At 43.3% G+C, this 27324-nt stretch overlaps 1 protein-coding gene across 6 annotated transcripts in view; it reads right to left on the reverse strand.

Moving 5' to 3' along the window:
* Positions 1 to 972: 972 nt before the first annotated feature.
* Positions 973 to 27324, reverse strand: part of GPBP1 (GC-rich promoter binding protein 1) — a 78884-nt gene continuing 52532 nt past the window's right edge. For 5 of the 6 annotated variants that reach the window (XM_075932415.2, XM_075932414.2, XM_075932412.2 and 2 more), the window contains 6 exons: positions 16133 to 16317; positions 14198 to 14338; positions 13455 to 13619; positions 8985 to 9166; positions 2805 to 2907; positions 973 to 1924 (listed from right to left, as the gene is read on the reverse strand). In XM_075932415.2, coding sequence (XP_075788530.1) covers positions 1766 to 1924; positions 2805 to 2907; positions 8985 to 9166; positions 13455 to 13619; positions 14198 to 14338; positions 16133 to 16317 — 935 coding nt within the window. In that variant the 3' untranslated portion in view covers positions 973 to 1765. Of the gene's footprint in view, positions 1925 to 2804; positions 2908 to 8984; positions 9167 to 13454; positions 13620 to 14197; positions 14339 to 16132; positions 16318 to 26976; positions 27093 to 27324 lie in introns of those variants that run through there. The other variant, XM_075932416.2, reaches the window with a different exon arrangement.

The following is a 27324-nucleotide window of genomic DNA, read 5'->3' on the forward strand; positions in this document are numbered from 1 at the left end:
TCTTTAAGAGCGCTGTCATATGGGTGGAAATTGGGTATATATTGAATTTTATTAATATCAGCAGAACTGACTTAAATGGGGCTTGCGTGTGTGTAGTCTTGCCTTAATCTTTGAATTCATGCCCATCAGTGTGAAAAGCTATTTGCATATACAGTGAACCCTCGTTTATCGCGGTAGATAGGTTCCAAACCCGACCGCGATAGCTGAAAATCCGCGAAGTAGGGACACCATATTTAACATGCATATTCAGACTTTTAAAACCCTCCCTTTACGCTTGGGAGCCATTGCAGGGGTTAAACAGAAAGTTCAACAAAAAGTTCAACTTCAAACAGTCACGCACAGCACAGGTTAAAGTTACACAGTAACGTAGCAGCATCTACCCGGCGAGAGAGCGGCAAACAAAGTGGCCGCGAGAAGATGCTACTGGTCGGAGACAAGTAATGAAAAAAGTCCGCGAAGTCGTGAATCCGCGATGGTCGAACCGCGAAGTAGCGAGGGCTCACTGTATATTTGCCTGTATATGCAACCACATTTAAGTTGCGGCCCTCGGCATGTGCTGTGAGTATCATTGTGGCCCCCCAGGGCTTCCAAAGTTGAGTAGCCCTGCTATATAAAATTGGAACAACCTCAGAAGGAAAAATGTAAAGAAATAAAAACAATATAAACCCATAATGTAAATTTGGACATGCCTAATACTATCTCCAATAATAAACAAACATATCAATACCACAGTGGTTTAAGAATTATAGTGCAACTATAAAAATCATGTTTAACAAGGCCGCTGAAATCAACTGCTTATTGTACCAATGAAACTGATAGCAGTAAATGCAAGGATTAACATCATGGCTTTTTTTCCTAAGAGTGTAAAAGGCAACCATTGCTGCTATAATATACTTGCAACCTAATAAAGATCAAGCAAATTGCAAGTGGATTTTATAAACAATACTTGTGATGCTATGCACTGAGACAATATTCTGTAAATCCAGTTTATTTTCCATGTAGATCCAGACAGCAGAGTCAATGTTTATGCATGTGAATAATTTATCAAAATGTTTATTTTTCCCACAAAAAATCCTTGTTAACATCCACTCTAAGATTCCTGGACCTGAAGCAACCAAATAAAGCTCTTGATCTGAGGTCAGTTCTATAAATCTGTAATTGTAGCAATAGTCTTTTTGCTGTTACAATAATTAAACTATTAATTGCTAAAGAGCAATTATGTTTGGAAAAAGTGGAACAGAACAACAGCTCAATTCAAGAAAACAAAGTTTTAGTGCACTTTGCTTATTTAAGCCAACATGATACATTGCCCCTTTTTTGCTTATTAAATGGACTTGAGCGTTTCCATTGTAAAAGAAATGTCTCAGCAAGCAAAACACTGTCAAGTTGCCCCTTTTTGTTAAAGACCTGGACATTTAAGACAGAAGCTTTGCAAAACATTATACAATTTTTGTTTTTATTATTAAATGAGAAAATCTCATTTGTTACATTGTCACATTGCTAGTCAGAGAAATGCTGCAGTGATGAAGAAAGTCGACGCTGGATCAACCAAAGTCCTCATTCTACAACATTCATTTACAAAGTAATTATAGTAATGTTCACAGCCCAACACAACATTCCTTGTTTTCTTCAGAGAGAAGTCCCAAAATTCTTCCTCCAATGGGGGATTTTTCTACATAAATTATAGCTTGAGAATGGGGGTTGAACAATTCACCCCCAAATCTGCATGAGATCACAAAAATTTCTAAAGCTGTTAGAGAATTCTTCACACATCATCATCATCTGATGTGTCACTGCTGCTTGTTTCAGTATCCTCATTCTCAATCGTGGGTTTGAAAGTGCTGTTTTTCCAGGGGCTAAATTTAAAGTCACAGATGAGGCCATTTTTTAGAATGCCATTTTTTCTAAGGCCATTTTTTTGTAACTGAAATGTAAAAGAAAATAGTTAGTGGGAAGAAAATTGACAGCAGTAATTAATTACACTAAACAATGTTTCTTTTTTGATCAACTGTGGATCTTGTAGGACATTTCAAATATATTACATGGTAAGATTCATTTTTTTCATATCAATCAGGATAATATTCTAAAGATGCGGGAAAAACTGTCACAATGGCTTCTTCGCCTCTTTTCCTGGAAACCTTTTTCCGGTGATTCCAAGCCAAAGAAACCCCAGATTTCAGAAAATTATGCAACTGTAAAAGAGTCCGCAGAAAGAAAACCCCCTCTAGTCTGATATGAAGGAATTGGAGAGTCTATGGACTCCATGGAGCAACATCACTGGTAGCAAAGAAAGCAAATTAAATAGTTTTACACCATAAGTACTAGATATAAGCTTACCTTTAAGTGACAAGAAATGTGATGCAAAATGAACTTGCAAGGCTCACTCAACTATGGATTTTTAGAGCCCTGCAAAATTATTTCTGACGATCATACGGGGGGGGGGGAGGTGTTAAATACAAAAAACTCTTAAGAGACAAGGTGGATGAAGTAATATCTTTTATTAGACTAATTTCTGTTGGTGCAATAAACAGAAGTTGGTTCAACATCTCACCCACCTTACCTCTCTAATATCCTGGGGCCAACATTGGAATACCACTACTGAATAAAATCCTGTAAAATCATCCAGATTTCTGAATTTCCCTTCAGATTGCAGAACATATAATATGTATGTGCTCCGAAGCCATCTCGCACTACCTAGTTCGCTTAATGTCACAACCTAATATTGGCATATCCCTCCATTGTGTTTTGAAAGAATGTGTAAACAAATAAAATGCAAATACTTGGTAGTTTTTAATAAGTATCACCTGTTCACTAATGACTTGGAATTCCCTCATCTCATCCTCTGTTAGTGGAGCACAGGTTTCATCATTTTCACTATCTTCCTGCCAACCCATCTCCTTCAACAACCTTTGGGGGAAAAAAGACAATATTGTGACATTTACATTAAACATTCAAAATTCTGTTTTTTGAACACTATTTAAATAGGTCTTCAAAAATTGTGATCAATACCCAGTTGCAAAATACACATACTTCATAGGGTTTGTTTGGTTTTAACAACAGTGTTTGTTGCTTTTATTTAACATATGCATAGAGTCTGAAATGGCAGGAGCTAACCCTTCAGAATTATTCTGGCTCTTCAGTAAACACGTATATTTATAACCAGGGCTTCACAAACGGCGGCGAAAGCCGCTTGCCAGCCTCGCACTGCGCATGCTCAAGAGCCGCATTGCGCATATGTGCGCCGCTGGTAGACGGGGCGCGCAGCTGAAATCTACTCGCCATGGGCGAGTAGATTCTATAGCTTGTCGAGCCCTGTTTATAACTTTAGAACTCAATTATGAAAGATGCCTTAATGCTAAAGGTAAGCCTTTGAACGGACTTTCATAAATGTGTCCACAATACTTGGCACTTGCACATGCCAACTATGCCACTACCAGCAGAGAGAGACTGCTAACTATGGAGGCATACTGAAGAGATACTCATAAAAGTCTACTTTAAAACAAAGAGACCCCGCCATCACATTTCATGCTATCCTAAGTGAGGAGGCAGAAATGTTATGATCACTCAAACCATGTGATCTATTTTCTAAAGTGAATGGAGGATTTATTTTACTCCCAAGCTTCTCTCCAGAAGCATGGCAACAGGGAAAACAGACTAGAAGCAAAAGACCAAGCGAGCTGGAAACTGGACCACTCACGAAGAAGAGACATGCACGTGAACTATCTAGGGATGTAGAGGGGACAGCAGCCAGCTTAAAAGTCGGTTTCCCCAGCACCGTTTCTGCGATGCTGCCTGCCCCCCTGCGCTGCTGCCTCTATCAGAGGCAGAGGAGAGTAGGGGAGGCTGCTCCAGCAGCAACTCTCTCCATGGGGGTTCCAACTCTCTGCTAGGACCCCCCACGGACAGGATCTGCTGGACCCTGCACGAGCCGGGACTGAGCAAGCCCAGCTCAGTCCTGGCTTGCATCGTTCCAGTACTGCTGCAGCTCAGCATTTTAAAATGTAGTAAGACCCACCCAGGAGGCTCTTACTACATTTAAAACGTGGAGCCGCAGTGGTCTTGGCTCAGACCCAGCTCACACTGGATAGGGGCCCACTCCCGCTGCAGTTCTGGGCTGCCTGCCTGGCAGAAGCTGGGCTGCCTGCCTGGCCTCTCCTCATCTACTAATCATGAGGTCGATTAGTCAATTCTCTGCCTTTTAACATCCTTACTCCTATCATGAACTCCGGCGGAAGGGAATACAAATCTGTGACAAGAAGAAACTGCATCTTTCTGGCTGTTTGAAAGGCCAGAGATTCCCCAAGAATCTCCTGGATCTGCCCTGAAAGATGCTTTGAACTCTGTCACTACTGGGATTCAAATGGTAACTTACTTGTGAGAGTATGTTGGCTTGCCTTATAACCTGTATATTACTCATTTTCTTAATAAACCTTTAGATAATTTATTGAAGGATTAGCTATAGGCATTATTTTTTATGTCAGAGCTAGGATGCCAATTGATTAGGAGTACCGTAAAATCTCGAGTATAATGCACACTTTTCCCCCCAGGTTATTTAGCACCAAAGTCGAAGTGCGCATTATATATAGGAGCTATAATTTAAAGTTTTATTTTGGCAGAAGCCGACGAACCTGTACGGGCCAGGGAACTCCCCCTCCCCTCTGCACAGAAACTTCCCTGCTGCAGCACAGCGTGGGGGGCCGCCGCCCGGCCAGGCTCCCAGACAAGGCGAGGGGCCAGTGGCACCACCAGGCTGCAGCACCCTGACTTGCTGCCTGCCCAGTGCTCTTTCAGGCTGCACCCAGGGGTCCCTGCAGAGGTGTGAGCTCAGCACGGTACGCGGGCAGCTGTCCAGGGGGCAAGTTTCCAACTCTGCTGCCGGCTCCCCAGGCTGCGTGCGTGTTTTACAGGCGAGCCTGCAGGTGGGAGCAGCATGTCCCTCCCTCCCGCACCCCAGGGCCTCCTCCAGGAAGTGGGCGAGGCTGGGCTTGGTGCTGGCGGGTCAACTCCTGGCCTTTTTAAAGAAAAATGTCTGAGGTAAGCTCAATGTACAATGGCGTGCGCATTATATTTAGGCGTTCGGTTTTTTCTCCATTATGCTAAGATTCAAAAGTCAGGGTGCACATTATACATCAGTGCACATTATACTCGAGATTTTATGGTGAGTGGGCTGCTCATGAGACTAGAAGTGATCTGAATGTAGAGTGATTTTTTTGGTATAAGTGACCAAGACTAGTTCGTTTAGGTGCTAAGGAGAGACTAAAGCAGCAGTTCCCAACCTTTTCCAGATGAGGACCCATTTCGACAATTCAGGAAGACTTGGTGACCCGGGCAATTCAAACAATGTATGAATGGCTCCTTAAGAGCCACCTGGTAACCCTTTTGAAATGTAATGGCAACCCATATTTGGGTCCCGACCCATAGGTTGGGAAACCCTCGGCTAAAGAAACTCTGTTTCCTGGCAAGATTATAATAATCAAGGAGTTGACATTTGTTACTGACTTGGTGAAATTTAATTAGAGAATACAACACTAATTTGGGCTATCTGCCTTAAGGCAGGTGCACTCAATTGCAAGCCATTCTAAATCACACAAGAGAACCAAATGGCACAAGCAAGAGGGAAAAAGCTATGTTCAAGAGTGTACAAGGCCACGAAACCCTAACACCAGAAGGTATAAAAGGATAGGTTAACAGGAGTGCAGCAGAAATATGGATTATGTGTGGTTCTTGAACTTGTTATTCACAGACGACCATCCTAATACCATAAGCACTAAAGTGGGGTAAATGTCAGATGAATTTTTTCTCCTTGATTAGGCCAACCACAGCAAATGGGCTACATCTAGACTGGCATGATTTTCCGGACATGCTTTTCACGGAAAAGTTTTCCGTGAAAAGCATTTTCGGAAAAGAGCATCTAGATTGGCACGGACGCTTTTCCGCAAAAGCACTTTTTGCGGAAAAGCATCCGTGGCCAATCTAGAAGCGCTTTTGCACCAAAAAGCCCCGATCACCATTTTCGCGATCGGGGCTTTTTTGCAGAAAACAAATCTCAGCTGTCTACACTGGCCGTTTTGCGCAAAAGGGACTTTTGCCCGAATGGGAGCAGCATAGTATTTCCACAAAAAGCACTGATTTCTTACAGTAGGAAGTCAGTGCTTTTGCGGAAATTCAAGCGGCCAGTGTAGACAGCTGGCAAGCTTTTCCGGAAAAGTGGCTGATTTTCCGGAAAAACTGGCCAGTCTAGACACGGCCATGGAGTTAAGACAGCAGTGTCTGAAGAGAGTCAAACCAACAGCATCAAAAGAGCCCAACACTAGAACTGACTCAATTTTCTGCCACTTGTCCTGATTTGGAAGCCTCTAAAGATGGAGATTTGATAGCATCAAGACACATAATAAATGATCAGAGGACTGCAAAGAAAACAAACAGCAGCACACACTACTAGCAATGATTTTGCACTACAAAGAATCATAGCCACTTCTGATGAAGAAAACATGTGGCAGAAGTCAAGAATCACAATGTGATAGAAAGCATCTTTTTTTTTTTTTTTTTTTTGGTCTAAAAGGTCAAAGCCAACTAAGAAGCAAAGAAAAAACAATGGCACTGACAGCAATCCTATGGGAAATTAATTCAATTGTGAAGTAAAACAAGTTATTTACCCTTTTGAATGTGTGTGTGGAATCAGTGTAAAGCAAATACAGGCAGTCCCCGGGTTACGTACAAGATAGGGACTGTAGGTTTGTTCTTAAGTTGAATTTGTATGCAAGTCGGAACTGGTACATATTGTAGGGGAAACTCTAGCCAAACATTTCTCCAGAGCTCAGTTTTATTCTCCCACACCTCACTTCCCTCAGTCCTTTATTCTCAAGCTGAGGTGTCTGCTGAGAAAAGCCGCTCCGCGTCTCCCTGGTCTGCTGGGGGGGGCACTAGCTTCGCGTCTCCCTGGTCTGCTGGGGGGAAGCAGCTAGTGTGGGGTTGCCTCACCCCGTTTGTAAGTCGGGATCCGATGTAAGTCGGATCCATGTAACCCGGGGACTGCCTGTAAAATCCTGATAAAATTGAGGAATGGTTTTTAGGTCCAAAGAGCAAGAAAAAGGGCAATTGTCTTCAAAGTACTTTGTGGCAGGATCAGTCCACTGAGGGAAAGCAAAGACAAACTGGAAGGCACAGACTTGATGAAAATCTTATCTTGAAGTCTTTAGAAGACTGGATAACCTTTTAAGAGAAATGCAATAACTGAAACAGAAACTAAGGGCATAATGCAGGAATTACTGGCAGTAGTTCTATGACCTTCTGTTACGCAAAAGTCAGACTTGCTAAATGGTCATAAAAATCAATCTAAGCTAGGGAGATCAAATAGTGACAAATCGAACCAATGAACAAAGAAGCTCCAGCAAGGGAGCAACAAACTTTATTTCAGAGATCAGATAGAAAGAATCAAAACTGGCACAACACTGCCTTTGTTAGACTTTTGCAAAAGCCTTAAATAAAGTGATGATACACCAGTCCCCAATCCCTATTAAGCCTAGCTTTGAGAAAGCCCCCAACACAGGCATCAGCCCCTCCTCTCCACGAAGACAAGAGGAAGGGGCAAGTCCCCGATCCAGACACCAGCACCTCCAGAGCCTTTACTACTCCCAACTTCACTGTCCCACTGGAGGACATGGTGCAGTGTAGTCCTGCCCTTCTCCCTTTGCCAGATCTGGCTGGGTCTCCCGGTCCACTCCACTCCTGGGAGAACAAGATCCAGGAGCATGTACCCTCCAAGCACCATCAGGCTGGCCACTCCACTCACTGCAAACTGGGCTGTGCAGGGTCCCAAGGCCCCTATATCAGCCACAAACTATGGGGGAAGAGGAGGGAAGAAGAATTCTGCAGTAGCATAACATGCTCTAACCAGGATGGGGAGCAGCAGCAAAGGGTCATTTGGGAGAGATTGCCCAAAATCAAGAATAGGCATGTACTTGAGGAAAATAGTATATTCTAATATGACAACACTTAAGTGCATAAAATATGTTCATTAATCGCTATATGCTGGTTCACCCCTTATTATTTACACTTCACTTTGATAAATGGTTACCATATTTTATCATTTAAGAGCAGCTTCTTTAAATGCCTTAACATGCTATTGTAAAACAATTGCTAAATTCTTACCAAAACAGCTATCCTTGTCCTTCAGCATTCTATTCTAGTGATTAAAGTGCATTACTATCTCAAAACTCTGCAACATGAGCCATTAACCCTTTCTACACTGAACTCGATCAATTGTAAAAGAATCAAGCTGTAATGATTATATTAGCTTGCTTTTCAAAATGCGTGGATAAAAATTGCAAGCCAGTTTTTCAATAACTACTTTGTTACCACTTTCATCGGAATTGTCCATTGTTGCCCTACAGAAAACCTAGTTAACTACCGCAGGATGCCACCTCGCTAAGGTGAAGCGGCACTTCAGTAAGTTGTGCTGCCAAGATTCCAGTAATTTTACTGTGATGTGGTGACAGTGAATGAAAAATGTTATTTTAGTAACCAGAAAGAACTGCTGAAATATAGCATTGAACATCTACACTTATTGCAAAATTGCTTACAGGAGATGTGATCTCCCAGCAGTATTATTCACCTCCTTATGTGGCTGCTGCTATAGATTATTTATAGACATCCTGGAACAGCAGGTTTCAGTACTTTTCAGAACCCATTTTCTCCCCTTTTGCTTTTGAGTTAATCCACACTACAAAACAAAAGCAACTATAAAAAGGATTATCTTGCTATATTTCAACAATAAATGTGGAAAAACTGAAAGTTAGACAAATTTAAGTAGGAAACCAATGTGTGTGCACAGCAACCCATGAGAAGTTATATTTTAAAATTAATTATCAACTCATGATCATAGCATTAGGTTTATCCCTATATTTAAATTAAAGTTTGTATCAGTCATGAATTCACAAAAAGATGTTCAACAGCTATTGCAGACACTGATACAAAGTACATACCTATGTTCTGCCTCAAGTGAACTTGAAAGGACATCTGTCTGAGGAAAAGTTGAAGACCGAATGATCTGTTGAGAAATCATTGAAGCATTTCCATTCTCTTGAGGAATTTCATTTTCAAAGTTTCGGTTTATGTCCCTCTCATGATGAGCATTGTTGGTGTTATGCATATTAAAGGAGTCATCCTGTTAAAAAAAGCACATTAAATATACATTATACACAAACGAGACATTTACAAAGTAGTGCTCTGGCAAATGCTTTCATTTTTCTGGGATTGTGTACCATTTAATTTGTATTTAAATGTAGAAACTCACCATCAATTCACAAAATACCTATTTGTACTTCTAAATACATTAAGTTAGAGGTACTAGATTTCCAGGAGCAGCAACTACAGTTCTTTGAGACGTGCGGTGCCTGTCTGGATTTCATTAGGGATAGACAAACAATCCATGCACCTGAGACTGAAGATTTGTTGCAATCAGAGTCTGTTGGTCCAGACCTGTGCTCACCTCTTGCACTATTTGTTCTGCTACAGAAATTAACAGCCTATGTAAATTTCTGATCTTGCCTTATGTGCAGATAAAATACCAGTGCTTGTCTCATGCTGAGGGAACAAGGCCTCCTTCGTGCACCAGAGGTAAGAGGCTTCAGGAGAAAAAGAAAACTCACGTAAATGGGCTCACGGACTTATAAGAAATTCTGAAAGAAATACAAGAATAAATCTCAGGGTACGTCTAGACTACATGCCTCTGTCATCAGAGGCATGTAGATTAGGCTACCAGACATAGTAAAATGAAGCGGCGATTTAAATAATCGCCGCTTCATTTAAATTTACATGTCTGCCGTGCTGAGCCGACAAACAGCTGATCAGCTGTTTGTCGGCTCAGCGCGATAGTCTGGACGTGTGGGTGTCGACATCAAAGGTATTTGTCGACCACCCAGGTAAACCTCATCCCAGGAGGTTTACTTGGGTGGTCGACAAATACCTTTGATGTCAACACCCGCGCGTCCAGACTATCGCGCTGAGCTGACAAACAGCTGATCAGCTGTTTGTTGGCTCAGCGCGGCAGCCATGTAAATTTAAATGAAGCGGCGATTATTTAAATCGCCGCTTCATTTTACTATGTCTGGTAGCCTAATCTACATGCCTCTGGCGACAGAGGCATGTAGTCTAGACATACCCTCAGGTGCAGCTGTAGAAAGACTTTGTCCTTAAGGAATATTGAATAGGGCGGATCAGCCATTAGGGTTCCAAGTTCACCTATCACTGTGGCCAAGGAGACATGGAACACATGGCTAGCAGTTTAGTCTAGCTTAATTTAGTGCTTTTATCACTCATTAAGAGCCAAGTAAAAAGTTAAACTATGTTGATAGTGGTACGTCAGACTTGTGATCCCCAAACTGGATGTGATGTTTCCTTATAATTATCTCAACTAGAAATAATGCTCATGTGGCTTGACCAAGAATAGAGGATTGACTGGAATCTCTGCTGACTAACTGGACACCTAAGTGTCAGAACACAGTTCAGAAAGACTTCTGTAGCAGCGTGGAACTTTCAAAATTAAGCCCCAAAAAGATTAATTAGTAAGCCTGACAACTCAATAGAAATCTGAACAATGCTGCAGATTTGGCCAAACCATAAGTTTTCAAAAAAGGATGTTTCTTTTCTCAAGTATAATCTTATTTCTTCGGTACCTACAATTTGCCAAGTAGCAAGCCACCACTGTTACCCAGCACACTATTAATAAATTAACACAATTTAGATTAGAGTCTGTTTAGACCAGTAGATTAGGGAAATACTAGCATACCTGCAATTTCTCACCAGTGGCAGAATATTTACTTCCAAAATGAGGACGTATACCACAATGCTCCTATATGGTAGATTACATATACAGGAATTCCTCATTTAACACGAGCCTGCTTAACACATTTTTGCAAAGCACGATTTTTTTTTTTTTTTTAAGAGAACGTTTTTTGAATTACACGACTGTCCCCTGAATAACAAGATTTCTGCAGCCAGCCTGTTGCTGGCAGCTGCACAGGGCTTCCCCCGTCTCCCTGCAAAGCGGCGGAGGGTTCGCTGCTTGCCGCGCCATTCCCCGACGATCCCCCCCCCTTCACCAGACGCAGTGCAGGTGCCAGCAGACCCATTACAGGGGCATACTTCCAACCCAATCCACCTCCTCTCTCCTCCCCTTTCATTCCCCAGAGCCAAACACCTCCCCTCCCTGCTGTAAACCGTCGCCTTTCTCCCCCAACCTTATGTCCTGGTTCCAATAAATACCACTGCTTGAAATGCAACCCCCACCTTTTTCATTATTTTCAATGGGAAAACTGACCCCACATAACACGTTTTCACTTAACACAATCATTTTCTGAAACGTATCTATAGTATTAAATGAGGAATTACTGTATAGTCTTCCACAAATTACAATTGTTAGATTTAAGTTTGCTGCTTAAAATCCATAGTGAGAGTCTAAGAAAGACATTCCAAAATACCTTCTTTCATTTTCAAAAGGATGGCAATCATTAACTAACAGTTTGGAAAGTAACAAATTTAAAGTTATTAATATACTGTAAAAGCTGTATTATTGGCACTTTACTAAGCAGAAAGCTCTATTAAACAGCATTTCTGGTATCTCTCAATACAAATCTTCAATCTAGTAACCAGGACTAATATACTGCCCAGAAGGTTATGAAACTTCATATTCTGCACTCTACTTTTATGCAAAAGAGGAAGACAAGAAAGCGGATACCAGGGATTTGTTAAAAAAATCTACTTCAAGGATGTGTCACAGGGTCATTACAGATTCAGCAAAAATTCCTATACCTTCTACATCTACAAGGATAATTTATGTTGACTATACCAAGGAACTGCAAGATCCTGAAGTGTCTTCTGAATCAAAGATTAAATTATGTTCAATATCCGTTTAGTGTTAAATGTATTTTTAGTGATTTGGGTGTACATCATGTGCTGCCATGGTGATACGTAGTGTCATAAGATAGGCAACTTTACCTGTATATAACTTAGTGCTTCAAGAACTCACTCTGTAATGCAGTACTAGTACTGGATTGGTGAGTACTTGTGTATTTTATACTTCATTAATTTTATTGTATCCTAATTCTTTGAAAATTGATATGCCATTGATAAGCCTCTTAGTTAACCAGAATTTTTTTTTTACTAACATGCCAGATAAAGCTTTTATTGTAATGAATATTGCAAGGCATTAACAGTAAGTTCATCTAATGGTCTTTAACAATTAAAACCCTCACTGTCCTCAACTTTTATTTCCAGAAACTTTGCTGTGTTGTGCATAGTTCTGATTACAAGCTACCTGGAGTAAAGACTTGCCAATTTTATCTACCTGCAAAGAGCCCTGCACATAATGAAAATAAACTCTAGAGACAAACTTGTTTGAAAAGATGATATACTGGCCACTTAGTTTCTGAAATGCTCTAGGGAAAGTGTCACTAGAAAATAGCTAACTGATGCCCAGAAGGCTACTGAGAAGAGCAAACCTAAGGCTGGTTCCACAGTGCATAGTTGGGTTGATAAAGCAGCTTAAGCCAACCTAATTAAGTCAGTATACACACTACAACTTTGTCCCACAAATGTAAGTACCCTATTACACCAATATAACTCCACAACCATGAGGTGGCAGGCTTATCTAGTTAGAGCAACTATTTACATTGGGGGTTTGCTGTCTTGTCAATTTCTTGACTCCAGCATGGAGCCCTGAAATTGACAAGAAAGCTGTTTAGCTAGAGCCCTAATGAGGGTGAAGCCCAAAGCCTAGGGAACAATCAGTCTCAGAGGAGAGCTGTGCATAGATGCAAGCCCTGGCTCTCAGCCTCACACAATGCCCCTTTCCAGTCAGTGGAAACTCAGTGATAATGCACACCAGACAGAAAGAGATTCCGTGGGACATCAACCACTTCAGTAATTACTGCAGGGGCTGTAAGTCGACCTAACATTTTGACTGAAGTCTTGTAAGTGTGGACATGCCCTAAGACTGCAGAACAATACGTGAGAGGTTTTAATGAGACTATTCATGGGGACAGTCGAGAATTTGTGCATAGGTGAATAGCTACACGTTTCATAAGTGTAACAATATATAATTTCACACACTGCCAACCAAGGTATCACTAAAAGAAGAAAAAAAACATAAGGAACCTAATATTTAAATGTTCATTATAAAGAGGGATTAAATGATAGCAGGAAACAGAGTGTTTTAATACCTCAGCAAGTAGGAACATTAAAAGATAATTAAACTTTCCCTAATATTAAATAGGTTTAGGAACCTGACATTGTTTTACACTTTATATTTCTGTAAGTTCTGTCATGACAAGTTTTTTTCCCCCAGTTATAAGTGTTCAGAAAAAGTGAAAGTCTCATTACAACCAAATAAACCAATATATGTTTGGTTTGAGATTTAACATGACTATCTCTCAAAAGTTGGCGACACAAACTACCTTCTCTTCCCCAACATGATTCTCATCTTCATGCTCCTCTTCAACTCTATCCTGTTTCAATGTCTTTAAGAATTCACTCTTCTTATCAGTGCGCATTCTTGTCAACTTCGTTAATCGAGGCTGATTAAGTTTGTCAACGGGAGATGAAGAATTTGACCTATTACACTAATGTGTAGAGGAGAAAAAGTAAAAAGTTTGCAAGTTAAAAACAAGATAGAACACAAGACAGAAGTTCCTTTTATTAAGCAAGAAGTAAAAATTTACACCTACTGCAGTTTCACTTGCATCTAGAAACCAGCAGACTTACTTACTATGCTTACATAATGTAGTGTAAAATACGGTAGGGAGAACATTAAAATTCCCCACTACCAATGGGTAGTGGAGGCATTCTGTGTGTGTACCCACTCATGTCAGATTTTGAAGGAGTTCGAGTATTGCCTCTGAAAGGTGGTAAACACCATCAGCAATTTTTATGTTCAACATTCTTAGACAATGTCTTCTAAACCATGCACCTCTTCCCTTTCCAAATCAGCAAGATAGTTGGCAGATACTGCAGTGGCTGCAAGTCAACCTAAGGCATGTAACATTGGTGAAGTTTAATTACCTCACCCAACTTGCATCTAATATCATGGGCCCAAAACTGCTATAACATTGTCTACACGTTTTTACTTACTGTATAGCAGGTTATTCAGATTAATAACTTGATTTTAAAGATATTTGATGCAAGAAAAAAAATACTATACCTCTTTCACTGAATTCTGCGATACACTAAAAGCCTTGGCAGATGATTTGAAAGCATTAAAGTTGCCAATACCATATGAAGATTCATGAGGAAATGGAGTCCCAAGTTTATTTTCTTTTGTCTGGCTTTTCCATTGTGTAGGCTAAATGAAAAATAAAACCATTAGCTAGCATGTGCTTATTCAGGAAAAGCTACAAGATTAAAACAGAACACTGTTATTCTATAGGCCAGTTCAGGCTATTAGCCTTACTCCCTGCCGGTAGGCTTCTAGGGCTCTCTAGTCCAGCAACATCCATGGTCCTGCTATATCACAGATGTCGCCAGACCAGAATCCCGTACCAAAGAAGTTCAACCAGCACCATGCTCTTTTAGTTATCTAAACAGACCAAATCAGATTCAAAAGCTGTGTGAAATATTTTGTAGTATATTTAGTGCTGCAATATTTTTTTAAAATGTCAATAGTATTACTCACCCTCAAATAACTTGATATTCCATTACATAAAAAGCATGTAAATATCTGAAGAAAGAATGAATCCATGGCTTTATTTTTTGGAAAGGGACTAAAATGGCTATTACATTCTGTATTTAAGAAACTGAAAATACTCAGTTTTTAAAATATTTTATTCAATTGTCAGCCCCACAAATTGACATAGTGCAGCTTGACTCTGAGCTCAATGTCAATCAAACTTCTACTGTGAGTACTACAAGCCAAATTACATCCTATGGAATGCCTGTGAAGATCCTTCACTCTTCACCCATTCAAGGAAATGCAAATGAGAAGGAATAATTTAACCTATTCATACACTCTGGTGGATTCTAAATTTAACTAGAATCACCCGGGAGAAAAAAATGACAAGGATGTCATTATGGACAACTTGATGAAATCCTCTATTGCATACATGGGGGAGAAAGGAAAATATTAATGGGGTTAAAGGACTGGATACAAAAATACTGATAATATATTCACACTATAGTATTTACCTGGTGTTGCTCGTGTCCTTAACTCAATTTTTGTTTTTCATTTAAATAATTGCACTGGGGTGGGACTGGTAATGAGGGGTTCAGTATGTAGGATGCCGTGGGAGAGGACTACCCCAAGCCCCCCTCGCACTGCAACAGCTTGGGGCCAAATGAGAAGCGCCTCTCCATGGCCGCTATAGTTCAAGCAGGCATCACCAGGGAGGAGTGTATGTCTCCCAGCTGGGACACGTCCAGGTCCATCTGCCCTCTGAGCTCCCCAGCCAGACTGATAAATGGATCAAATTGTGCACTTCCCCCTCAGTCCCTGAACCACCAGCAACGTTCCCATTCGAATGAGGGAGGGGCGTCCTCCCTAAAGGGCATCTGGAGGGTGGGAGTCTCAGGGATAGGGTATTCCCGGACTGGGGGAGGTGGAAGAAAAGGAGAGTGGGATGCCTCCAGCCAGTCCCTTTCACCTGGTTGGTGACTATCTTTTCTGTGTGATTTTATGCATTCCCATGCACATGGGAAGGGTGTGTGCTTCAGCTTCTTTCTTCCCCACCCCCTTTCCACACAACCAAAACCTTACCTTGCTTTAAGTTATGGTAAGAAGCAGCTGAATATCACATTTGGTGTTCCTAACTCTTACTGTTTAAGAGGAGCTCTTGAACGGACAGAGACTCGCTTGCTCACAAACTCTCTCAACTAGAGAGTAGATTACACAAATCAATTGTGTCCCTTCTAATCTCACCTGGAATACACTGTTTAATTCATATCATCCTATCTCAAAAAGATGTAGCAAAAACAGGAATGGTGTAAATACAATCCAGAAGAAGATTCAGTTACTTTTTAAATATAAAACTACTTAAACATGGTAATACTACATGAACATCTAGCACTCCCAGATATGAGACATAAAAGTCAGCGCACATTTTACAGATGAAATATTCATATTTCCAACACAGTTCAAGTTTACCTTTGCAGGTGGAGTAGCAGGTTTAGGGACCAATCCTTTATAAACACTTGTACCAGTTCCATTCTTGACTTGCTGTGAATGAAGACCTCCTACTATAGGGAATCCAGATATTTGCAAATCTTTTGTACTACCCTTTTTAATTACCAGCATTCTTGGAGATCTAGATTTTGGATTCAGAGGATATTCTATACAGAAACAAAAGCAAAATAAAGCAGAGAATGAGCCTTCTCTCCCTAATGTTGCAGGATACACAATGTTGGGCGGCAATGTAGTCCAGGGCAAAGAAAAAAGGCCTGGAAATCAGGAACTGAGTTCACTCAGTTCACTCTCTGATCTGCTAGTAACTCGGGGGGGAGGGGGGGATTAAAACTTGTGAATTGTTACTTAAACAACAAGAAGTCCTGTGGCACCTTATTGACTAACAGATTGGAGCATAAATTTTAGTGGGCAAAGACACACTTCATCACAATTACCAATGGCCTTGAGAAACCACGCTAAATGTTGACAACCATTTTTTTCTCTCATGTATATTACTGTGTTAATCCAAAACTAGAAATAGTGTTTGATTTCAGTAATTTTACATCTCCGTATTCATATAAAAAGCTATTTGGCTGCTGAGATTCCCTCTACTCTATCAACAATTGGCCAGGGCTAAGCAACCTTGCATTTGCTCCAAAATTATGGCTCAGTCTAGACTAGAGGAACAACTCTCCTACATGAATAGAAGAAAAAACGGTTACTTACCTCGTAACTGTTGCTCTTTGAGATGTGTCACTCACGTCCATTCAAGTTAGGTGTGCGCGTGCCGCGTGCATGGATCCCAGAGCTTTTTTCCCTTAACAGTATCCATTGGATCAGCCAGGGAGCCCACTGGAGTGATGCTGCTATACTGGTACATATATACCACTGCTGGCCCTCCACCTCTCAGTCTCTTCTTGCCAGAGTCCTCCAACGAAGGGGAGGCAGGTGGGATTTGGAATAGACATGAGCAGGGCTCGACAAATTATACAATCTCCTCACCTGTGGCGAATAGATTGTAACCCGGAAGAGCCGGGTTCCGGCGATCTGCGCAGTGGGGGAAACCAATGCTGGCGGAGCCACGCTGGTGCTATCGTGATGACTGAAGCTCTGAACCTCCTGATCCTGAGGAGGGCTTTGTGCAGTAGTGGGAAAGAGGGGAAGTGTATAGGAGCTGGTGGAACCACTGCACTTGTAGGGAGTCCCTTTGAGATGCTATCCCCTGGCCCAGGTACAAACAATAGCTTAGGCATTTGTTGTTCTCCTGGGAGGCCAACAGATCCAGACGGGGATCAGCCCCACCTCTGGAAAACGCCCTCCAGGCCGTCCATCTTGATGGACCACTTGTGGGCCCTGAATGATCTGCCCACACTGCAATTCTCTGGAAGGTATGCCGCCTCCAGGTGAATCCTGTGCGAAATGCACAGGTCTCAGAAGTAGGGCTTCCTTGAACAGGGGAGAGGAATGAGCTCCACTCTGTTTGTTGATATAATTCGTAGCTGCCACGTTATCTGTCAGCACGGAGATCACTTTGAGCCTCAAGTTGGGAAGAAACACCTGAAAGGCCAGCCTGACCACCCTGACATTTATGAAGGGAGCTCTTCCTGGGGGACCACATACCTGGAGTCCTGAAATTTGAGAGATGGGTGCCCCAACCCGCATCCAATGCATCTGGGCCATCCTCAGGCATATTTTCAAAATGAAGTCTTGTGCTGCTGGTTGGGAGGCAGGGCGGAGCCCCTTTCAGAGTCCGAACTTGACCCCCTACGCCTGTTCCTGCTGTTGGTGGTTGTGTTATTCCTACCCCTCCTTCTGCCCCGATCGGGTCTGAAGAACTGCTGGAAGAGTTGTAGGGTTGTCCTGGGGTGAAGGGATTTTCTTTGAGGTGCCAGGGTATGGATCCCCAGAGACTTCAGGGTAGCCCTGGAGTCCTTGAGACTGTGAAGCCTCAAGTTAGTCTGCTCCGAGAAAAGAACAGCCCCCTCAAAAGAGAGATCTTGCAGAGTATTTTGGACCTCAGGCAGAACCCAAGACACCTGGAGCCGCCTGCAGCACTGTACGAGAAACTACCTTGCTTTCATCAGACAAGGTACCAAACCCCTGTTGGACTCCTGCAGGAGGAGTTCGTTGAACTTATCTACAGCAGACCATGTATTACAAGCATATCTGCTCAGCATTGCTTGCTGATTTGTGATATGCAGTTGTAGGCCCCGTGAAGGTCTTTCTGCCCCAGAGGTCTAGTTTTTTCAGGTTCCTTCTTCTTGGCATAGGCCCAGGTGGACCTTGCCTCTCCTTTTGACCCACCGCCTGGACTACCTGGGAGCTCAGGGCTGAGTGCACATAAAGGTGTGCATGTACCAACTAAGGGACAAAGTAAAGCCTCTCCACCCCTTTTTGGGTGGGTGGTACAGAGATAGGTGTCTGCCACAAGGTTTGAGATTTTTGCTACCATCTTGTTTAACGGTAGTGCAACCCTAGCGGGGATATCAGCTGTCAATATGTCCACTATGAGGTCTGAGTCCTCTGTGACCTTCTCCACTTGAACACCTAAATTAGTTGCCAGCTGACAAATCTTGGTGTGCCCTGGCATCCACTGCAGGCATGGAAGGGTGCAGGGTCGGCCAATGCCTCATCAGGAGAGGAAGAGGACTTCATCACCGGGAGCTCCTGGTACTATGGCTCCAATGCCTGCAGTAGTGGGGCGACCAGCAGTGGGGGCTGAGCCAGATTCCCCTTAACCTCAGCTGGTGGCCTCTTTGTAGGATGACTGGGCGGTGTCAGAGGCTGGGGCTCTAGTGAGGGGGGTGGCCAAAGGAGTATCCTGTGAGTGGCTACCAATGAGGGTCTCGGGGGGAGGTGGCCCCTAGGCCTGATATGCTCACAGCATCCAAAATGGCCACTGAGCCGGTCATTGCCTTTGGAGCAGCCATGTATTCTGTACTGTCAGGCTTGGGTGCTGGGAACGGTACCAGTATTAGGAGCTATGGCACAACCTAGATCTATATGAAAAGGCCTTTGAGCAAAGCAACACAGCCTCTGTTTCAGACAAGCAGTCCAAAGCTGACCACAGCAATGACTATGATGGTGCCGGAGACAGGTGCAATGATCTGTGGTGAGCCATTATCACCTGCTTTCTCCTGTAGGTGAGTGCTGGAGGGGGTATTGAGAGCGCAGACGGTGGCAAAGGCTGTAAATAACGCAACCTGCGCTGCCAGTACTGGAAGAGCTCCTTGCACCGACCCCCCCAGTGCAGAGGGCTATAACAACCCCACAGAGATTGGGGGTCCAACGGGAGCCTTTGTGCAGATGCCATCACCAAAGTAGACACCATTGCTGGAACGGGTAACACAGACGGGGATGGGGCCAGGGCCAGTAAAGGCGGGTGCAGATGCTGGTACTGGTGTGGGAGGCAATGTTGGTGCTGGTGTCTGTTATCTGTGCCGATGTCAGCACACGCACTGGTGCCAAAGAGCAAGACTGCACCGTATGGTGCGGTAATAGCAGCTGGGCTGGTGCCTACACCATGGAAGGTCCAGGGTGTGCTGTGCCAGTTGCTGGGTCTGGGCCCAGAGGAGATGTGAACGGTATGAGATCACAACCCACATGGAAAGTCTTGGGGATCAATGATTTCCAGACGTCTTCAATCACTATGACCAGAACTGGACTCTCCTCATGTGTCGAGCTCAACTTGTGCCAACACAGCAAGGGAGCCACCTGACACATTGTCATATCTGTGCGCCCATCACCATGGTGCACTTTGTGGCTATGTTTGGTAGGGGACAGCCCCCTGAGTGGCCTCTTCCTACTTGGCATTGGAGACTAGGACTGATGCTGAGGGTTTGGACTGTCTCAGTATGACCCGGAGTAAACAAAGGTTCCCACACCAAAGCCGGTGTGCTGCGCACCCGCAGTGCTGCATCCTATGCTGCTGATTGTAGAGTGGACTCCATGAGGATGAGTTTAAGACAGGAATCATGTTCCTGCTCTGTTCTTGGCTTACAGCCTTTGCAGATCTTGCTGCTGTCCGTATGATGGCCCCCTCCAAAGCACTTCAGGCAGGAGTCTCGTGGGTCACCGCTGGGCACAGGTTTTAAACACTTCACACATGGCTTGAAACCGTGCAGTCCAGGAATCCCCTCCGCAGGAGGAGAGAGATAAGAAGGGGAACTCCTCTATGTATAACAATGAACTGGTAAAACGATTTACGCTAAGGAACTACAACTAACATTAACACTATTTACAGAAGATTAAGGGATAGAATAACTGCATAGTCAAGCACCTCAGTTACCGTCACGTGCCATAAGAAGGAATGAGGGGGGTGGAGGACCAACAGCAGTATATATGCAGCGATATAGGGGTGCCACTCCAGGGAGCTCCCTAGCTGGCCCAACAGATACTGCTGACCCAACGGAATAAAGCTGTGGGATCCATGCATGCAGTGTGCACACACCTAACTGGAATGGACACGAGCAAGCACTCGAAGAAGAATATGGCAGTCTGATACAAAGCAATATGTATCTCATTCATTTCCTGTTTCAAGTGTTTTTGTTATTTTGCTTCAACATGCCTCAGATGTGGAAAATATAATAGCATACACTAGCATACACTATTTGTATTTACTATCAACTTCAGGGGTGAGACACTTCATTAGAAAGACAGCACTTAAGATCATTAATCATGTTTGCTTAGAGACATGGTGTTTCTTTATAAAATGCAAGAAATATTTATACAGAGGAATTATCACACAGTCTTTTGCACAGAATTAGTCTACTGGAACTCGTGTTAAAAGATTAGACTATTTTCAACTCTAAACATTACTGTACCATTTCTATTAGAGAAACTAAATTAGGACTCATCTACATGGACAAGCTAGTGAAGAATAAAGCAAAAGTATGAATTTAAAAGCCAAAAAAGCTATTCCACACTGACTCCCTGAAGATGCTAAACTGCAAACAGGCCCTCCTTAGTGCATATTAAGGTCTGGTCTACAATATGATTTTAGGTCAAACTTAGCCATATTAGGTTGATTTTCTAAACAACAGGTCCACACCACCAAGCACATTTCACCAGCTGTAAGGGCTGTTAAAGTGTATTTGCTTTTCACAAAGAATAATGGTAAATTCAATCTTGCATAGACAACTTTAGGGTACTGCAGATGTAGCGCTATGAAAATAAACATTCTTGGACCACAGAAGTCGTCCCACAGTGCTCCAATGTGATCACTCTGCCAGCACTTTCAACTCTAGTGCTATCCAGGTGCACAGGAAAAGGCCTGGGGAAGTCTCAATTTCACTTCGTTTTGCCAGCATGACGAGCAGACCTCAGAGCAGGCAGCACACCTGACCAGGAATGACCAGGCCATAAATGAGTTCCATCATGGAGTGTGCAGGAGATCCTCTGTGTGAAAGGAATCTGTTCAGGCAGAACTATGAAGCAGCAAAAGAAACATTTATCTATGCCAAGACTGCACAGGGCAGATGGAAAAACGATGCACCAGAGTGCACAACAATGCTGCATGAAAATAAAGGAACTCATACAGGCATACCAGAAGTCAAAGCACGCAAACAGATGGTCTGTGTCACTGAGGCAAACATGCTGATGCTATGAGCAGCTGCATGGGATTCTAGGGGGGGACCCAACCAGTCTCCCAAAACTGCCTGTCGATTCCTCCCAAGAGATTCTTCAGGCAGCCTCTGGCAACAAAAAGGAGGACAGTGTGGAGGAGGAAGAGGAGGAGAATGGTCAACAGGTAAGCAGAGCATCCAATCTCATCAACAGCTGGGACCTTTTCATAATTTTGGAGCCAATCCCCTCCTCCCAAGACATAGGCCCTGATGGCAAGGAGGACACTTCTTGTGAGTTTGCATTTTTAATCATGCTACAAGTGGGTTAAGGCAATTGGGTGAGACCAATAGTGGCCACTCTGCCTACCCAGAGGGGGCTTCCCAAACAATTTATTAATGTGTCTGGAGATTTATTAATGTGTCTCCCTGCACATCTTCATTAAGTTCTCATAGAAGTATTTTCACCCTTCTCACAAATTTTCTGGCGAGGCCTACCTTATTCAGTCCTCCACAGCAAGACACCTTTCCATGCCAAGCCAGCAGTAAATGATCTGGCATCACTGCATAATAATATAATATATGGGGATATACCATCTCATGGAACTGGAAAGGACCTTGAGAGGTCATCAAATCCAGTCCCTTGCCCTCACAGCAGGACCAAGTACCATTCCTGACAGATTTGCCCCACATCCCTAAATGGCACCCTCAAGAATTGAACTCACAACCCTGGGTTTAGCAGGCCAATGCTTAAACCACTGAGCTATATCTCCCCCCACTATGCACACAAGCATTGCAGCATAAGGTCACATTATGTCCAGCATCCACTGCAAATCACACAATAGGGAAAAGACTGATATTGCCCAAGGGAAGCTATGTAACAGATGCCACTGTGGCAGTACACATCCATTTGCTGATCCCCAACAAAATATGGTTTGAGCCCCTGGCTCTGTGGTCACACCCAGTCCCCTTTGTCCCCGACAAGCTCCTGTGAGAAAGGAAAGTTGCACTCTTCAAGCAAGTAGGCGGGAAAACACATGGTGACTGCAGGACCCTCACTCCCCAACTGCAGATTCTGCCACCATAGTCTCCCTTTACAAACGCAGACACTTGACTAGTTACAGGGGCTGCTATTTGCAGGCACTGTGTCGAGCATGCTTTCAAAGTTGAAGCAAAAGACCCATTCCTTACCATGTCTGCCACCAAACTGAGTCTAGCTGCTCCCGCTACGTAAAGGGTGCTTAAAAGCATAACTTTGGCCTTGTACATAACACATGCCTATTGCATATGTAAAATCATTTTTTATGCCAAGAGATTAGAGGAGATTAGCCACTGTAAAACGCAGAGGCTAAAGTCTGCCTTTCACTTTTTTCATTACAGCAAGTGCAACAATGAGCTTGTTGCCCACTTCCCCGGCTCCTCCAGCTATTCAGCTAGCACAGATCCAAACATAATCAAGATGACATGTTCAGTGAGCAAACGCAATCCACTTGCCTAGACAGGGCACAATTACATGCGTAGAAGAGAATGATGCTGTAGGAGATGCAAATGAAGTGTGAGGAAAGGAGCATGTGCAGAGAACACAAACTCAGAAGATTTTGAGGCTTGTGGAGCAGCAGAGTTGCCAACACATGTGGTTGAGTCACAAGAGAGGCAGAGAAAACACAGAGCCCCCTACAGGCCATACTGAAGCTCATGCCCTCCTCACCAAATCCCATAGCCTCCTCTCCCAGGCACCGTAGAATGTGGAAGGGGGTTACGGGTAGCTTTCCACTCAATCCATAGGGATGTTTTCCAGAACAGAAGGCCATCATTCCCACATCAGTGATTGCTAACAGAGGGATTGTAATATGCTGCTTGCCCTTGCTTACACTCCTCTTGAAACTCCTGCACTGAACTCCTTTTCTGTGGCTACGTCTACACTGCAGGCTTCTTGCGCAAGAATGCTTACGCAAAAACTTGCAGAGCATCTACACTGCATACGCATTCTTGCTCAAGTAAATTTACAGTAAAGCATCGGAACAGAGGACTTCTTGCACAAAAGTTATTCCTCTCCCCACGAAGAATAAGCCCTCTTGCACAAGAGCTCTTGTGTAAGAAGGCAGTGTGGACGGGCAACAGGGGTTTCTTGCGCAAGAAACCCCTATGGCTAAAATGGCCATCAGAGCTTTCTTGCACAAGACAGTGTCCACACTGCCATGGATGCTCTTGCGCAAAAGCACATGGCAGTGTGGATGCGCTCTTGCACAAGAACTCTTGCGCAAAATAGTTCTTGCGCAAGAAGCCTGCAGTGTAGACGTAGCCTGTCTGTTTTGTGTTCCCTAAATAAAAATGCATGCTTTTTCAACAGTATCTTTAAGAGTTGTGTTGCATGGAGGGGGGTCGGGGAAAAGGGAAGGAAGAGAAGTGTTACAGGGTTTACAGGCAAGCAACATGAATGACTATCCTGTTGCTGTCTGGCCATTCACAAAGCTGTTTTTCAAAGAATCTCTGACTTGCAGTGCCCCTCAATGTGCTCTCATTATTGCCCTGGTGTTTGGCTGCTCATAATTAGTGGATAGGCGATCTACTGACCCTCCCCCGGGATGTATTAGTATAACCATTTAAAAGGTTAACCAACAAGCATGACCTTAAGATTACACACTGGCTTCCAGCCCTGTTCCTAGGGAGCTGGGCTGGGAGCCAGCTGTCACCCCACACTGCTGCCTCTATGATAAACAGCAACAAGGGGTGGCAGTCAACTCCTTAGGAGTGGGACTGCAAGTGGGAGCCAGTGCATACAGGGAGCTAGCTTAAAAGCTCCAGGGGAGCCAGTTGCCACTTGAGGAGCCAGAGCCTGAAGCATGTAGCCAATAAGAATTTCAGCAGTTCCATGGTCACTTAGCCGCTTTTTAACATCCCTAACCACCCATTCTAGAATAAACTTTTCCCCCTTACTTTCAGATATTGTGGTGCACCCGACATGCTGACACAAGGGCAATGTTGCTTTTGCTGAGATCTAACCTAGTCAATCAACTTCAAAACCTTCCTTTTAAACATGCAAAAGCACATTCTGCCACCATCCTGCACTTGCTCAGCTGATAGTTGAACTACTCCTTATTGCAGCGGTTCTCAAACTTTTTGGGCTCCGGAGCCCTTTACATGCGTAAAAATTTATGCGGAGCCCCAGCGGTCCACTGATTGTATGTACTGTACCGATCAATATTTCCAGTTTGTCAACCTCACGGAGTCCCTGGAGAGGTCTCAAAGAGCCTGGGGCTCTGCGGAGCACAGTTTGAGAAACACTACCTTACTGCAATCCAGGCTGCCTGTATACAGCTTCATGAACCATAGGAGCCAGGGGAAGAGCTGGGTCTCCCAAGTATCACGGTTGACATTTCAATGCCACTGACGGTAATTTTCCGGTCTGGGAAGAAAATTCCATCTTGCCACTTTCTAAAGAGACAGGAGTTCCTAAAGATGGTGCATCATGCACCTTTGCTGACCATCCCACATTATGTCAGTGAAATGGTCCTTATGATCCACCAGCACCTGCAACACCATCAGAAGTACCACTAGCAATTTATGTACTGTTTGGCCAAAATGGAGATGTACGTTCCATCTATCACCCCACCAGTTAGGGAAACTGCATTCTGCATGTTTTCTATAGTCACTAGCCTTTGTAGCAGAAGATATTAATTGACTTGGCTACCTTGATCACAACAGCCCTCTGTTAATTGGGAGTAGGGAAATTGATTTCCAACTGACAGCTACCTGTCTGGCATTGCAAGCTTCCAAAAAGCTATAGCCATTTGCTTCTCAACTGTCAGAGAGGGTCTCATTCTAATATTTTTGCACTTCAGGAAAAGGGCAAGCAATTTGCGAAGTTCCATGAAAGTGCCCTTACATGTGCAAAAGTTTTACAGACACTGCTGATTGTCCCACAGCTACATAACTATGCAGTCCCACCAGCGTCTCAGCACCAGAACCAACATTCCACTGTGTCAAAAGGATTTGTTGTTAAGATCAACTTGCTTCCAGCATCTGCCAATTGCTCCATTCAAGTGTTTCATACAGGTGTCTGTTCATGGCCTCCCTCACATTATTCCTCACTCCAGAAGCTCCTGGCTAGGCTCTGGACATTCCACAGCATAGACGCAATGTGTTTGCAATGATCACCATAGCACTTCACAGCTGAACAAGGTCTAGGCTTACTCTGCTATGGCATCTGCATGAGTGACCAGTGAAAAATGGACCTGAAAAAAGATTGTCTGCCATTGCTTTCAAGCTGAGGGGAGAGAAATGAGTGTATTATGGGATGCTATCTATACCCAGAACCACCTGCTGCATCATCTTTATCCCATCACGCAATGGGCGCCTACTCCAGAGTGCAAAGAGGTGGCAGGAACTGTGGGATAAGCTACTCACACAGTGCATCTCTGTCAAAGTTTCACTACTCTAACTTGTGCACAGTGGGACATGCATCTTCGACTTTACAAAATTGGGTGCTTAAAAAAAAACAATGTTAATAAACATGACAATCTCTCAGTGTAGACATGGCCTAAGTGTTCACATGGAAAGTAAGAGTAGCATCAGCAAAACCTGTTTAAATGGAATACACTAGTAAAAGCTACCTAAAAGTAAAATCATTATGCTGTTATTTTTATTGTTGGTGAGTATTAGTAAATTAATTGAACTCTGTCATATGACAGTTAAATATTTTGTTCTTGTAGAATTTAGTATGATGTGAAATCATTCAGAGCATGGAATAATCTCTTGTGCCATATTTACAAACTAAATAAAAATAATGGAACAAAAATTATATTCCATGTTGATCTAGATTTTAATACATAGTATTAAACAGAGCTAGCCTTCCAATTGTCTTGCAGGTTAATTTTCTGTTAATTTGAAGCTTTCTCCTATTCCAATTTAAGATTTCCAAAAGTTTGCAAGTGCAAGAATGTAATGAGGTATGAAAGCTCCCGTTTCCCTTTAAAATCAAGTAATGCACTGCAACAGCAAGTTATCATATTGTAATTTATGCTCATGTGTTTGGCAAATTATTTCTTGCCTTTCTTAAGATCAATCTGACTGTAGCCTACACCTTGGAAATCCTATTCTTCATATCGAACTGAACTGTCTCCTGTCCTATTGATGCTACTAAGTTTGCCAAGTTCTAGTATTAGCTTTACTAGAGGGGTAGCCAAACTGTGGCTTGCTAGCAGCATACAGCTCTTTTACCATTGAAGAGAGTCTTGCATAGCCTTCCCCCCATTTTCCACCTACCAGACTGGAGGAGGGAGCCCGGGTCATCTGCATTGTAGTGGGGTAGTGGAATAGGGACTTCTGTTCAGGGAAGGTAGGGATCTTGGAGCTTCAGCAGGAGCAGGGCTGAAGCCCCAAACCACGAGGCATCTCCCTAGGAGTTGACAGACATCCTGAGCCCCAACTCTCAAACTTCTGAATACCATCAGATTGCCTCAGGGGGCCAACAAGTTTGGTCACCTCTGCTATAACCTCTTCTGCTTTAGCTACACAATTAAACACTTGCTGACTTTTTGGACAGATATATAAGTGGGCTGATTTTCAAAAGTGGAAGCTGATCCAAAGAATTTACTAGCCTAACTGTAGGAA

The sequence above is a fragment of the Pelodiscus sinensis genome, chromosome 6, assembly GCF_052426305.1.
Source record: "Pelodiscus sinensis isolate ZL-2025 chromosome 6, ASM5242630v1, whole genome shotgun sequence".
Classification (NCBI taxonomy): domain Eukaryota; kingdom Metazoa; phylum Chordata; order Testudines; family Trionychidae; genus Pelodiscus; species Pelodiscus sinensis.